At 50.5% G+C, this 14624-nt stretch overlaps 1 protein-coding gene across 1 annotated transcript; it reads left to right on the top strand.

Annotated features, from left to right (window-relative positions):
- The first annotated feature begins 2619 nt into the window (after window positions 1–2619).
- Window positions 2620–14497, top strand: SYP (synaptophysin). Its single transcript, XM_010968154.3, has 7 exons — window positions 2620–2712; window positions 3872–3937; window positions 5021–5145; window positions 7970–8165; window positions 8887–9078; window positions 10281–10608; window positions 12869–14497. The coding sequence occupies exons 1-6, from the start codon at window positions 2677–2679 to the stop codon at window positions 10602–10604; spliced, it is 939 nt and encodes a 312-aa protein (XP_010966456.2). The 5' UTR covers window positions 2620–2676; the 3' UTR covers window positions 10605–10608; window positions 12869–14497.
- The last annotated feature ends 127 nt before the right edge of the window (window positions 14498–14624 follow it).

The raw sequence follows: 14624 nt of genomic DNA, 5'->3' as shown, positions 1-14624 counted from the left end.
CCAACTAAGAGTCCCCCACTCCCAGATCCAAGCTCCTCTTTCTGCTTCTTGTCCTACCTTTAGTCATCACCCAACCTTTGGGGTCTCACTCATTCTGTGAAGGTTTATTGGGCATCTATTCTGTGCCAGGTACCGTTCTGGGTTTCCCCCAGCACAAACTGAGCTGGCTTGTCCAAAGTGGTAGTCATCCCCACTCCAAAGGAATTGGAAGCAGTGTTGGAAGTGGCACAGGATGGGGCCACCCCTGGGAGGGGTATCTGAACTAGGGGCTCCACCCAGCTCTCAGAGCAGGGGTTCCTCATTTGTATACTTTGTGTCAATTAAGCCAGGACTGAAATTTGGGGGAAACCAGAATTGGAGACGAGGACTCAGAATATAAGAGTTGCACTAGGTCTTGAAACAAAGGCTTGGAGTGGTTGGGCTGGTGTGTTGTGGGAAAGAAAGTCATGGGCAGGGTAAAGAGAGTGGAGGGAGATCGTTGTGGGATGATGTGGGACAGGCCACCAGTGGCCAGATGATGCAGACCCTTGAATGCCAGATCCCAAGCCCTAGGATTTTTCCTGAAAGCAGTGGGGAGCCATGGGAGGGATATGAGCAGGGTAGTGATATAGTTAACTTTGCATTTTAAGTAGATGCTCTGACAGCTGAGCTGAAAACAGAAGGGAGGGGGAAGAGACTGGAGATGCTAAAATTGGCAGAATGATGGTTACCTTAGCCAGGGGAGGTGGCAGAGGAGATGACGAGAAGTGAGTAGATTCCAGAAATGTGTAGAAGGTAAAATGAACCATTTACTGGGCCCTGTGCTAAGTGCATTACAGTGATTATCTTGTTTAAACAGTGCAACAATCCTATGAATATCATTTTAAATTATCTTGCCTATCCAAAGTCATACAGGAACAAGTATTAGAGGTGGGATTCAAATTCAGGCAACTGAATGCCAAAACCCATGCTCTTCCCCCAATAAGGCAATAACTGGGAAGTATCTATTGCATATTTGTGTGAATTTGAGTGTGTTCTTTTAAAAAATAGCTATACATTCAGATGGTTAAAAATTCAAAGGTACAAAGGGATATAAACTGAAAAGTTCCCTTCCCTCGGGAGGCAACTGGTGTTATCAGATATCTTAGCCAGGTATGGGATGCTGTGCTGATAAGTTAGCACAGTGGCTACGAGTAACAGGTGCCGGAGCCATACTTCCTGGGTTAAAGTCCTAGTCCTATCATTTACCAGCTGTATGACCTTAGGAAAATTCTTTCACCTCTCGGCACCTTAGTTTACTCAGCTGTAAAATGAGGCTAGTAGTAGTACCTAACTCGTAGGGTTGCTGAGGATTTAAATGAATGACATATGTGAAGCTCACAGAACAGCCACAATTTAAAATGTTAATTTAAAATGTTAACATTTTAAAATGTCTCCCTATAATTATGATATGACCCTTCCCTTCTCTTTGTACACAATTCCCACATAGTTTGACCTCTACATTTCTTAGCTAAATATCTTGGCAATCATTACATAGCTCCATATTAGTGACAGCTACACAGTACTCCACTTTGTGGCTCTTGAGTTTTTTTAAACAGGCCAGCAGTAATGAGCACTTAGGGAGTGTCCACTCCTATTATAAACAGCGATACAGTGTATCATCTTATACATACATCTTTTAGCACATGTATGACTCCATCCATAAGATAAACTCCTAGAAGTGCAAACCCTGAGCGAAATATATGGATTTGTTAGTTTGCTAGATTTTGCCAAATTCTCCTTTACAGAAGTTACACCAACTTAACTTCCACTGGCAATTTATGAGAATGCCTATTTCTGACCAACCTGCTAATATTGAGCATTATCAAACTTTTTTTATATGCACCACCCTCAAGATGAAACAGTGTCTTAGTAGCTCTTATAGGCATTTCTTTTAGTATGAATGAAGTTAAGCATCTTAAATTCCAACTTGTATTTATCCATTGGATTTTTGCAACATGGCAATTGCCATTGACCTTGGTAGGCCTAGTTTTAGTAGCATGAAGAAGGAATGGTCCAATTAAGAGAGGACTGGGGAATAAACAAGACGTAACGAGTAGAGTTGGAGTAGTAAAGACTTAGACTATGGAAGAGAGAAATAGGGAGACGGTTGGAGGGGGAAGGAGAGGTTTTCTTAATGTGTTTAAAATGCAAACGAGAAGAAACCCTCAAGACCCTGAACTATGCTTACAGTGCAGGGACTTTGGGCACTGCCAATAAGTAGCTGGGCGACCTTGTACAAGTCGCTTAACCTCTCCCGGGACTAATTTTCCTCACCTGTAAAAATGGGACCAAGAGTCCCTACCACATAGGGCTGTTCTAAAGAATAAATAAATGAACATATTCGACAAATTCAGCAAAGGGCCTGGCAAACTCATACTGTAGGACCGAACAGTCCACCTCTCCCCAGATCTCTAGTTGTATTTTCGGAGATAACGATCTTCCTAGAGCCGTTCTCACGGATCCAGCCTACGGGCTGGAATGGCGGCCGGGGAGATTTAGGCACGGCCCGCTGTGCGCAGGCGCGCGGGGCGAGCGAGGTGGGGGCGCGAGGGGCGGAGCTGCAGCCTCCTGGGCTGTTCCGACGATCGCGCGCCACCCCCGCCGCGCCCCGCGCCCGCCCTTGCTAGCAGGCGCCTCCCGCCCCCCGCATTGCTGATGCTGCTGCTGGCCGACATGGACGTGGTGAATCAGGTACGCGTTCCAGCACCGCGGACAGAGCCCGCCGCTGCCCGGCATCCTCGCCCGGTTCGCAGCGAATCCGCCGACTGTAAGAGGTGGTGGCCAGAATCCTAGCAGCGGACTACCGGCCCCTGGCGCTGGGGCTGGGGTCTGCGGCAAGAGAGGGGAGGAAGGGGGAGGTGGAGAAAAGAAGGAGTGCGCCCTTTGCCGCAGCGAGGGCCGTCCTTACTGCAGCAGCGGGGCTGCCAGAAGCCGGTTCCTTACAGGCAACCGGAGAGGAAGAGAGGTCTTGGGGCTAGGGTATAGGCAAGGAGGGAGGGGAAGGGAGAGAGGAAGGAAGATGGGGGGTGCTGCGGATGAGCTGGGAAATAGAGCGACAGAAGGCGTGGGGGCGGGGGTGGAGGGGAGGGCTGACACCTGCCCCTGCCAAATAGAGACGGTACCCTGGTGGACGACCACCCCTTCTCCCAGAGCAGACCAAGGGGACGATTGGTTTCGCCTCTCCCAAACCCCTGGTCTCCCTTCCCCCAGCACGTATCCAGTGAAGCCATGTCCCAGCCCTCCTCCACCTTAATCAGTCCAGACCCTCTCTGCCATTGCACTCTTCTTCACCACCTCCAAACCTCACCCATCTCTAACCAGGACTAACCCCTCCCCATCCTCATCACCTCAGACCCCATCACCATCATCTGACTCACCTTTACCGATGCAGACCCCTCCCCCACCCTATCCTACCCGACTCCCTCCCTGATATGATTCACCTTCACCACCCAAACCCCTCCCCCACCCTAGTGAACCCCAACTCCTTCCCCACTCTCTCCACCCGATCCCCTTCGCCATCGACTCACTTTTATTGTTTCAGACTTTCTCCCCTTCCCTAACTCATCGTGACTCCATCCCCATCTTCCTCACCCCTGACCCCCTCTGCCATTTATCTCCCTATATTTCCCCACACCTCCCCACCAGTCCTGAACTGCTAGGGTTTTCTCAGAGACCCTGAGCTCACACCTTCCCCAAAGTGTCACCTTCTCCTTTTCACCCCCTCTCCAAACATCACTCCCTCCCCGAGGTCACATGCCTTATCCCTAGGGGTCATTGCCTGGTGGCCTTGCCCCTCACCTCCCTCTCCATCCCCAACAACCCCACCCCTCCCCACTGCTTCTCTCCTCAGCTGGTGGCTGGGGGTCAGTTCCGGGTGGTCAAGGAGCCCCTTGGCTTCGTGAAGGTGCTGCAATGGGTGAGTGTGGTCTGGGCTGTAGGGAACAAGAGAGAAGGAGTGGGGTCCAGAAGAGCAGAGGTGGGAGGGAGGAATGGATGGGTGGGTAGGGGGCAGAGGGGATGGGGGAATCGAATCAGGCTCCAGGGTGAAGTCTGGGGGATTGGGCTAGAGAATGGATGGGCTATGATGTGACGTCACATAAGGCCAAGGGTACCCCCATGGTGAAGTGGAAGATTGTGACGTCCTGCTTCCTCTCCTGAGGTGAGAGAGGGGCAGGGGAGGTGGAGCCTGGAGCTGGTTGCTGCAGGAAAGACGCAAACCCAGAGAAATCCAGAGATAGTGAAAGAGAAAGAGAGAATGAGAGATCGGGAATGATGAGATAGCGGTGGAAATACCAGGAAAAAAGAGATACAAAGATGGGGGGGTAGCAAACAGAACGAGACAAAGAAAAGAGAAACAGAGAAAGATGCACAGAGAACAGAGATGCAAAGAGAAACAGGCACAGGAAGAGAGGAAGAGAAATGGGGTGGGGGAGAGAGAGAGACAGAGAGAGAAGAGACTTTCCAGAAAAAGAAAAAAAGAGAGCCTATAAATGGAGGAAGAGAGGCAGGAGGGGGACAGAGAGACCGAGTCAGAGACAGCACAGAGAGACCAAGAAACAGAAAGACAGAGAGAGAGAGAGAGAAAAGAGGCAGAAAGAGACATAATAGATACCAGAGCGGCAGAGAGAGAGACAGAGACATCTGAGAAAAAGACACAGAGAAACAGAGAGATATCGAGAGAAATAGAGACACAGGACAACAGAGACAGGCAGAATACAGAGAGGCAGAATACAGAGATAGAGACAGACAGACAGACAGAAGGGGAAATCAGAGCATTATTGAGAGATAGAGACCAAGAGAGACACTGGGAGAAAGACAGCAAGAGATAGTCACACCCCTCTAATCAGCTTGTCCTTGGGCCCGATGAGCCCTGATTAGGGGGTGGGGGTGGGGACCAGTCCATCTGCTGCTGCCTATGCCCCGAGCCATCCAGAGGAGGGCACCCCCATCCCTCATGCACACAGGCTCATCATGGCCATCCCCATCCCTGCTGCCCAAGGTCTTTGCCATCTTCGCCTTTGCCACATGCGGCAGTTACAGTGGGGAGCTCCAGCTGAGTGTGGACTGTGCCAACAAGAGCAAGAGTGACCTCAACATCGAGGTCGAATTCGAGTACCCCTTCAGGTGTGCCCCTACCCTAGCCCACCGTGGGATCCTGACAGACCTGGGAGGGAGGGGGAGGAGAGGGGGGAGGGAGAGGGGGCCGCGGGACCACCAATGTTTCCTCCCCAGTGGCTCCTGCTCAGCCCCCACCTCAGGAGACCACACCCACTCAGTCACTGCGCATGCACTGAGCACCTACTTTGTGCCTGGCACTGCTCTGGACATCTAGGACACGTGGTGACCAAGACAGGCATAGGCTGTTGCCCTCTGGTTATGTCCAGTGAAGGGGAAGAGTAGGAGACTGGCAATAAATAGGATTTTAAAGTAAATATATATCCTTGTATGAATATATATATATATATATATATATATATATATATATATATATATATATATATATAATATATCTTAAACACAGTAGGTGCTCAATTAATGTTACCCAGTATTATTATTTAATTCCCATTCATTCATTCCATACACATTTTTTGAGAACCTACTGTATGTCAGGTACTGCTCAAAATGCTGGAGACATAACAGTAAACAAAACAGACCAAGCTCTCTCCCCTCATGGAGCCAACATTATAACAAATAAATTCATAAAGAGGATAATTGCAGATTGGGAGAAATCCAAGGAAGGGGTTCTCATGCAGGGTTTTGATAGAGAATAATGAGAGGGTGCTGCTTAGCTACAGGGAATGATTAAACCCAATTAAACAGGTCTGATCGTTATTGAACCCATACCGTGTGCCAAGTGCTAGGTACACGAGAGACAGCACTAGCAGGCAAGGTCATTGCCCTCATGGAGATGCTTAATGCCTAGGACTGGGGAGACAGAGACCCAGAGACACCATTTCAATAGATGCTCCTGAGGCTCCTCCACTACTAGGACAAATCACATAACTGCTCTGGGTTTCAATTTCCTCATCCGTAAAAGAGGATAATAATACCACCTTGCAGGGTTATGCTAAATATTAAATGAATTAATACTTGTAAAATGCTTAGCATGGTGCCAGGCACACAATAAGCGCTCCATAAGTGTTAAAATAAGGAAAAGAAATAAGTTTAAGGGACTCAGGAAAGAGGCCCAGCATTGAGTTGGAAATGGGGGATTTTTGAGCACTGAGTGTAACTATACACTCAGGAGGTCACCCGGGGTGAGACGGAAGAGTGAAGAGAGGAAAACCCTGGCACAGGCCCTGAGCTATAACCAAAAGAAAAGGGGGCACCAGGGAGGCGTGGTCTGAGAGGCTGGGGGTGGGATGGCAACTGGGGATCCAGCAGTTCACAGAAGCCAAGAAAGACAGTCTGGGGAAGGAGAAAGAGTTGCAGCCTGGGATACTGCTGAGAACAGGCCCTTTGGGAATCCAGAAGACCACAAAAATCCAGGGATCCCCCAACTCTCCCATGCATAGGACCTCGAGTCCTGAGGGTCTGCCTCTTACCCAAAAGTCTCCCAGGGAAAAAAATACTTTGCCCTGTATTTTGCTTTGACCAACCCTGCTGCTGCCCCAATACCCCACCAAGGCCCTCTCACTCCCCCTTGGATACCCCTTCTAGTAACCCAGCCCCCTAGAAACCCAGACATGCAAACCAGATCCAACTCCTGGCCCCATCATCTAGCAGCCACACAACCCCGGGCAAGTAACTTAACCTTGCTGAGCCTCTGTTTGTTCATCTGTAAAACAGGTATAATAATGCCTGATTTAAAGAATTGTGGGGGAAGATCATTAAATGAGGCAGTTCTGGAAAATGCTTAGAGGTGATCAATAAATGCAAGCCCTTCCCTCAGGACCTTTGCTATACTAGGGCACTGGCACCATTTGCTGGTCTCAGGATCCTGCCCACCCCCCAACCTGAGGCCAGAGCTCTGGGACCTCACCCCAGCCCTTCTCCACAAACACATTTTCTCCCTAGGACCCATCTTCCATCACACAACAGGAAAGGCCTTAGCCCCGGACACCTTCCCAATCTGCCCCTGCCCTACATCTCACATACATGCATCCTGTTCCAGGATCCCTTCTACCCTCCTGTCTGTTGGTCTCCACTTATTTTGTAGTCTCTGAGCTCTCCTTGGCAATGTATACATTCGTTTTTCTCTCCAGGACCTGAAGTGAGGTAGAGAGAAGAGTCAGCATGATGTAGGGGGAAAACACAAGATTCAGATCCCAACTCTGTCATTCCTTTGGCAGCTGTGTGACTTTAGGCAAGTTAATGCACTTCTCTGAGCCCCCGTTTCTGCCTCTGTATACCTCACATAATAAACATTTTTTGAGCGCTGACTTTGTGGCCACACTATTCCAGGCCTTAGGGGTACAACAGTGAACAAAGCAAAGGAAAAAGCCCTGCCCTCTTGTAGTTATGGCAAAAATCAAGGAGAAAACTAAAATACACAGTATGTCCGATGGGATATCACAGCTACAGACAAAAAGTGGAGCAAAGAAGGGGGCAAAGGTGTGCTGGGAGGGAATAATTAGATTTAATTTTAAATAGTGAGATCAGGGAAGGCCTCATGGAGAAGGTGACAAGTGGAGTGAAGCTTGAAGGAGATGAAGTGAGTAGGACATGAAGATATCTAGAAGAGCATTCCAGTGCAAAGATCCTGGGGTAGGAGGGTGCCTGATATGTTCTATGAATAACCGAGAGGCCAAGGTGGGAGTGAGGGATGAATAACACCTATTTCACCAGCAATCAATGAAATGTGACTGGTACACAGTAGGTGCTCGTGAATGGTTATTTCCTCCTCTTCCCGGGACCTTGTCAGAATCCGGGGGACCCATGACTGGGCAGGGGGGAGGGGGAGGGAGTTCTTAGGGTCCGGGCCATACCTGCCCACCTCTCTCCGCAGGCTGCACCAAGTGTACTTTGATGCACCCACCTGCCAAGGGGACCCTAACAAAATCTTCTTGGTGGGGGACTACTCCTCATCAGCTGAATTCTTTGTCACCGTGGCCGTGTTTGCCTTCCTCTACTCAATGGGGGCTCTGGCCACCTACATCTTCCTGCAAAACAAGTACCGAGAGAACAACAAAGGGCCCATGCTGGTGAGCCCCCACAGCCAGTCCCGTGCATGCAGGGGCCAGGGGACACGGAGCCTCGGGGACACAGCCATGTTCGTGGGCCACACCAAATCCCAGACAGACCTGCATACAAGCAGCCATGATAACAGCCACACACATTATTGCTGCTTCTGCTGCTGCTTCTGGGAGCATCAGAGACACCAGGTCATAGAGTGACAGGGACACATTCATAGCCCACACAGCATCCCAGACACCCGGAAACTTGCCACCTCTCACAAAACCACACAGTCTAGATGAAAGAAAAGAGCACACAGAGGTTCACTGTGACAGTCATGCTTGTCATCACGCCACAGACACACAGATTCCTCCACAGCTGTACTCAGACACCCTCATCCTAGACACAAAATGACACAAATTCCCACACTCAGACTAAAGTGGAAAGACACTCTACTTTCCACAGGTTCGGCAACCATCCCACAGAATGCTCCCCACACACCAACACCACATACCACAATCACACTCCCACATCCTCTGTGTCACAGACACACACACACACACACACACACACGCCCAAGCTAGGAGGGCCACCTTCAAGTGAGGGTTGGGGGCTTCAAGAGTTGGAAACGCAGGGGAGAGACAGGCCTCTTCTAGGGGAACCCCACTCCCAAGAAAGCCTGTGATCTGAGGTGGCCCTACAACCTGGCATGAAGCAGCCTACTCACAGTGTGGTCCTCCTCTCCCCTAGGACTTTCTGGCCACAGCAGTGTTCGCCTTCATGTGGCTGGTTAGCTCATCGGCCTGGGCCAAGGGGCTGTCAGACGTGAAGATGGCCACTGACCCAGAGAACATTATCAAGGGGATGACTGTCTGCCACCAGGCGGGGAATACATGCAAGGAGCTGAGGGACCCTGTGACCTCTGGCCTCAACACCTCAGTGGTAAGCCCTGGGAATTTGGCTGGGCCAGTGGGAAAGGTGGCTGGGAAACTTAGTCTGACATAGAGAGTGGTGGAGAGAGAGAATGAGAGGAGAATTTAGAGGAAATCCAAGTGGGCTTCCTGGAGGAGGCATGCCAACAACAGAGCCTTGAAGGATGAGCTAGCAATTGCAACCACTGTGACACCACAGACTGTCCCCAAGAGGAGAATGTGATATCTTCTGTCCAATTAGGTTGGGGAGACCTGGATCCCAGGCCCAGCCTAGTCATGCAGAATCTCTGGCAACTCAGTACCTTCTTGGGACCTGTTTCCTTACATGCAAAATGAAAAAAACAAAACAAAACAACCTTGAAATGGTTCCCATTTGGACGCCCCCTACTGGCCAGAGTCAGACTGAGCTCAAATGCCAGCTCTGCCAATTACAAGCTCTGGGACCTGAAACTAATTACTCAGCCTCTCAGGCCTCAGCATATAAATTGAAAACAAGAGGTCCTGCTCCAAAGTTGAGTATTTAATGAACTAATAACATACAAAGTGCTTAGGAAAGGGCCTGGCACATGGTAACTCGTATACAAACGTTACAGATGCTAAGATTCCAACTCTCCTTTTCTGTCAATTGCTGGCTATGAGACCTTGGGCAACTTAGCCTCTCTGGGCCTCAGTTTCCTCAACTGTACAGTGGGAAAATTACTCCCTGTCCCCAAACTGAATTACATTGTATATATTTATACAAATTCAATATATTTGTTTTAATATAAAAGTATATATGTACATACTTTATACACGTGATTTATACATTTACTTGTATATACATGTGTATATAGGCATTAGTGGTATATCTACATGTTCAATAAACATGCGTAACATTTTACTACACATTATAAATTCAGATTTGTTTACTATATTTCATACATGTATAAACATGTGTATATGCAAATATATAAATACTTACATATGTAATGCTGATAAACCTCAACATCTCCGGGAATCTGAGTTCTAACACCCCCCGCGCCCCTCTCCCCGCCAAGGTGATTTTTCCTGCACATAGACATTCATGCGCTGGGACTTAAGAGGGTCTAGGTTTCAGAAACCACCACCCACCGGGAGCCCGCGGATCCAAGCCCGACGCAAGCGGCCTCGATGTTCCCCGGGGCCGCCAGGGCAATGGGCACAGGACGACAGCCGAGCTTTGTCTCCCCGCAGGTGTTTGGCTTCCTGAACCTGGTGCTCTGGGTCGGCAACCTGTGGTTCGTGTTCAAGGAGACAGGCTGGGCCGCCCCATTCCTGCGAGCTCCTCCCGGCGCCCCTGAAAAGCAACCGGCGCCCGGGGACGCCTACGGCGAGGCAGGCTACGGGCAGGGCCCCGGCGGGTACGGGCCCCAGGACTCCTACGGGCCCCAGGGCGGCTATCAGCCAGACTACGGGCAGCCCGCCGGTGGCGGCGGCGGCTACGGGCCTCAGGGCGACTATGGGCAGCAAGGCTACGGCCCTCAGGGTGCGCCCACCTCCTTCTCCAATCAGATGTAGCCTGGTGAGTGACGGGCGGGCGGTGCAGCCAGAAAGGGTTCATGAAAGGAGACGGGCGGGTCAGTGAACCAGTAAGAGTCAGGAGTAAATAGTACGTAGCTAAGCTAGCCGGACAAGTGAGGATGGGAGTCTGAAGGAGTCAATAGGGAGGCGGAGCTATGTACTAAGGGCGAAAAACTAGCCAATGATGGAAGTCAGGAGAGTGGAACTTGAAAATGGGCAGAATGAAGAGCCAATGGGAGAGGGATAGAAAGGTTTCTTTGAGGGAAGGGAGGGGCGAGAGAAGTGGGCAGAGCAACCAATGAGGGTTGCAACCAGTAAAGGAGGAACTAGCAGGAGGACATGCGTAGTGGGGAATCAGCCGGGCTCAGGAGCTGAGAAGGGACGACCAGGGGTGGGGGTGGGGGTTAGCCAAAATGTTAAGATAAGTCCAATAGATGCTTAGGGTAACCTGGCTTGGATCATGAAGGTCAGACAAGCTCGCCAATCCGGGAGAAGGTGGTAGATCCGCCACCTCTCCGCAACCCTGGAGGTGAGGGAGGTGGTGTGAAATTTCAAAGAGGCAAAGGGGCGGGGCGGGGGAATTGGAAAGTCTTGCCAGCCTTCTTGTTGGGCCTCCAAAAAGAAGTGAAATTTCCCTCACATATGAGGAGGGAAGATGGAGAAAAGAGGCATCTGAGGGAATGGCGTGAGAAGGGAAAGGCAAGGAGGTGGAAATAAGTGGGTAAAGGTAGCTTCTGGCACTTGGCCAGGATGGAAAGGGGACAGTTTCTTAGGCATCTCATCTCCAATTCATTAAAAAATCTTATTGGCTCTATCTTCAAAATATATCCATAATCTTTCCACTTCTCACTGTCCCCCTGGACGTCTTCACTGGTTTCCACCCCTATTCGCATTATATCCTACTCCCAGCATGGGGAAGGATCCTGTTAAATCCTAAATCACTCCGCGACCCTCCTGCGTTCATGGCACAGATCTCTGCTGGGCCTCCCATCTCACTCAGATTAAAAGTCAAAGCCTTCACTATGGCCCATGAGGCCCTATACAATCCAGCCCCACCCCTCACTTCTCTGATACCTCACCTCCAACCACTGCCCCCACAACTCTGTTCCAGCCACGCTGGCCACCTCAATGTGCCAGGCACCATCCAGTCTTGGTACTTGCTTTCCCCCTAGAGTTTCACACCCACACACACTGATAACCTTATCTGGCCAGCTCCTTACAAGTCCCCTTTCTTATCTTATCAGGGAGCTGTGCTTTTCTTTATCACAGTCTGTAATTATTAGTTTATATGTTTATTGACTTTCTCTTCTACTAGACTAGGGGATGTGACCATAACTTATTCATGCTATACACACATCACTTAGAGCACTACTAATGTTAAGAAACATTTGTTGAGGAAATAAAAGAAACTATATAGCATAAGACATTTTACTATCATTTTACTCTTCTCTGCTTAAAATCTTCCCATGATTTACACCTCACTGAGAGTCAAAGCTGAAGTCCTCACAGTCTTTTCCACAAGATCCTATGACCCCGTTTCCTACCTCCCCGATTTCACCTCCTACCACTCTCCCTTGCTCACTCCACTGGAGCCCAACTGACCTCCTTGCTGTTCCTCAAACACACTAGACATGGTCCCACCCCAGGGCCTTTGCACAGGCCCTTCCTAGAATTCTCCCCCCCCCCCAAGTTATCTGCATGGCTCATTCCCTCACCTCAAGTCTTTATTCCAATGTCACTTCTTCAATGAGGTCTTCTCTGACTACCTACTTACCACAGTTACCTTTCTTCCCCACCTGGCATTCCTAATCCCCCTCACCCCAGTCTACTTTTTGTTTTTCCATTTCACTTATTATCACCTTATGTCATACTAGATAACTCACTTATACATCTTGGTCATTGTTTGAAGTCTGTCTCCCCTGCTACAATGTAAGCTCCAGCAAGATAAGGATCTTTGCTTTGCTCAACATAGTTTATCACCAGTGAGGAGACCAGCATCTGTTAACGGACTTTTTTGGGCTGGGGGAGAGGAAACCATCCTTTCTTTGGGACCTAACCTAGTGGGAGCAAGGTATATCTTCACAGTAGGGGCAGCTGGGATGAAGCTGACTCCAAGACTATAAGTGAAGGAAGAAAGGGAGAAGAAAAGGCATGGCAGGTAGAGGGTAAAGCCAGGGCAGAGGCACAGCAGCCCAGCCCTTCCACAAGAGCATCACCTGTGTCTGGACCCCCTCTCCTTTCTGTGTGTTTTGTCTCCACAGGTCAGTGCAGCCCGGGAGGACCCCATGGTAGGCAAGAGCTCAGGAGAAGGCCTGCCCCCCCAACATCCCACTCCTACACCCTGGTCTCCACCCCTCAAGCCAGGAGACCCTTAACTGTCTTTGCTGTTTATATATATATATATATTATATATAAATATCTATTTATCTGTCTGAGCCCTGCCCCTACTCTACTCCCCTCATGCATTAGGGCCCAATCTTGAATGGACCCCTCTCTTACCCCTTCCCCTGCATCCCTTGGCACCTCTCTGTTCCCTGGCCCTGTGCCCTGAGGTTGGGGGACTCTGAAAGGGGGTCAGGGAGGAGACAGAAGGCTGTGTGGGGAGGGTGGGTGTGACTTCAGACTCTCTCCCCTCTCTCTCTCTCCATCCCAACTCTGGCCTCAATTCCTCTAGCAATGCCTGAACAGGGGCCACTAGGAAAAATTCAACCCTGAGCAGGGGAGAAAGGCAGAGACCAGAGGAGCTTGGGACCCAAGGTGTTCTTGGAGAGAGCCTCTGGAGTAGAGGAGACTAGTAAGCAGGGAGGTTGGATTCCAGACATACTGGGTCTGGAGTCTCAAGAAGAGGGGTCGCCTTAGAGCATTCTGGAGTGGGGCTTGGAAGGAGGCTGAGGGTATGGTTCTAGGAGGGGTGGAGCTTTGAGTGAGGCAGCAGGTGGGCCAGGAGTGGGCAGGGGTTGGAGTAGAACAGGGTTCTATGGAAGGGGTGTGACTTGAGACCTGGGAACTGGGTTTGGAAGAGTGCTGAGGGCTTGGCTGTAGGAGTGGGGTGGGGCTTGAACCAGGCAGCAGGTGAGGCTCCAGGGTGGGTAGGTCTTGGATTGGGACCAGAATCGATGAAAGGGGTGTGGCTTGGAACATTCAGGAGGCTGACTTTGATTCTACAGGGGGCAGATCTTGGGCAAGGCAAGAAGTGGGATTCAGGAATGGATCAAACTTGAGGTGAGGTCGTGGTCTGGGTTCTAGAGGGTTCAGGGCTTAGAGTGGGGCGTGCATGGTGTTTTCAAAAGGGGCAGCCCCGCCCCCGCAGTGGAGCAGTGAAGAAAGTATGTTTTAGAGTAGGCAGGTTTGGCAGTGGGGAGGGCGGGGTGAGAAGCCTGGGGAAGGGTTTTGTTAGGGGTAGGGGGGAATATCCCTGGACAAGGCTGGGGACTGAGGTGGCCTGGGAAGAACTAAGAGGTAAGGCTTGAAGGGTAAGGGATGGGATCCAGAAAGAAGCACCCAGTAAATGGGATTTGCTGAATCCCTTGCTCATCCCCCGATGGGACAGCTAGGCAATCAGAGGACAGAGCCAAAGGGTCTGTGGGGCCGACCCACCCCTCTCCCCGCCTTCCCTTGCCTCTTCCCTCCCTCCGCACGCCCATCCATCCCGGGGTGGTTGGAGGCCCGGTCTGGAGCCCCTATCCTGCACCCTCTGCTGTGTCTGTGACGTCGGTAGTGCCTGTGATCGTGTGTTGCCATTTTGTCTGGCTGTGGCCCCTCCCCTCTCCCCTCCAGACCCCCACCCTTTCCCGTGCCCTTCGGTATTGTTTGAAGACTCCCTCCCCAAGGAAGAACAAATATGATTAATTCTCCTCCCCTAAATAAACTCAACCACCTAGTCCACAGGGCTCTGACTTCTCGATGTGTCTTTTTTTGGGGGGTGGGGGCGGATGGATGAAGGGAAAGATGGGGAAGAGGAGGCTAGAGGAAGCTCTGCCTCCAACCTGCTGGGCACTGCTCAGTCACCCCAGAGTT

The sequence above is a fragment of the Camelus bactrianus genome, chromosome X, assembly GCF_048773025.1.
Source record: "Camelus bactrianus isolate YW-2024 breed Bactrian camel chromosome X, ASM4877302v1, whole genome shotgun sequence".
In the NCBI taxonomy this organism is placed as follows: domain Eukaryota; kingdom Metazoa; phylum Chordata; class Mammalia; order Artiodactyla; family Camelidae; genus Camelus; species Camelus bactrianus.
This window is presented reverse-complemented; position numbering and strand designations above follow the sequence as displayed.

What these genes read in the sequence shown, in the direction of transcription:
- SYP (XM_010968154.3), top strand. Translation starts at nt 2,677, where the DNA reads ATGCTGCTGCTGGCCGACATGGACGTGGTGAATCAG. An exon ending in ACATGGACGTGGTGAATCAG is followed by an intron (nt 2,713 to 3,871) that starts GTACGCGTTCCA and finishes TTCTCTCCTCAG; the next exon opens with CTGGTGGCTGGGGGTCAGTT. An exon ending in GAATTCGAGTACCCCTTCAG is followed by an intron (nt 5,146 to 7,969) that starts GTGTGCCCCTAC and finishes CTCTCTCCGCAG; the next exon opens with GCTGCACCAAGTGTACTTTG.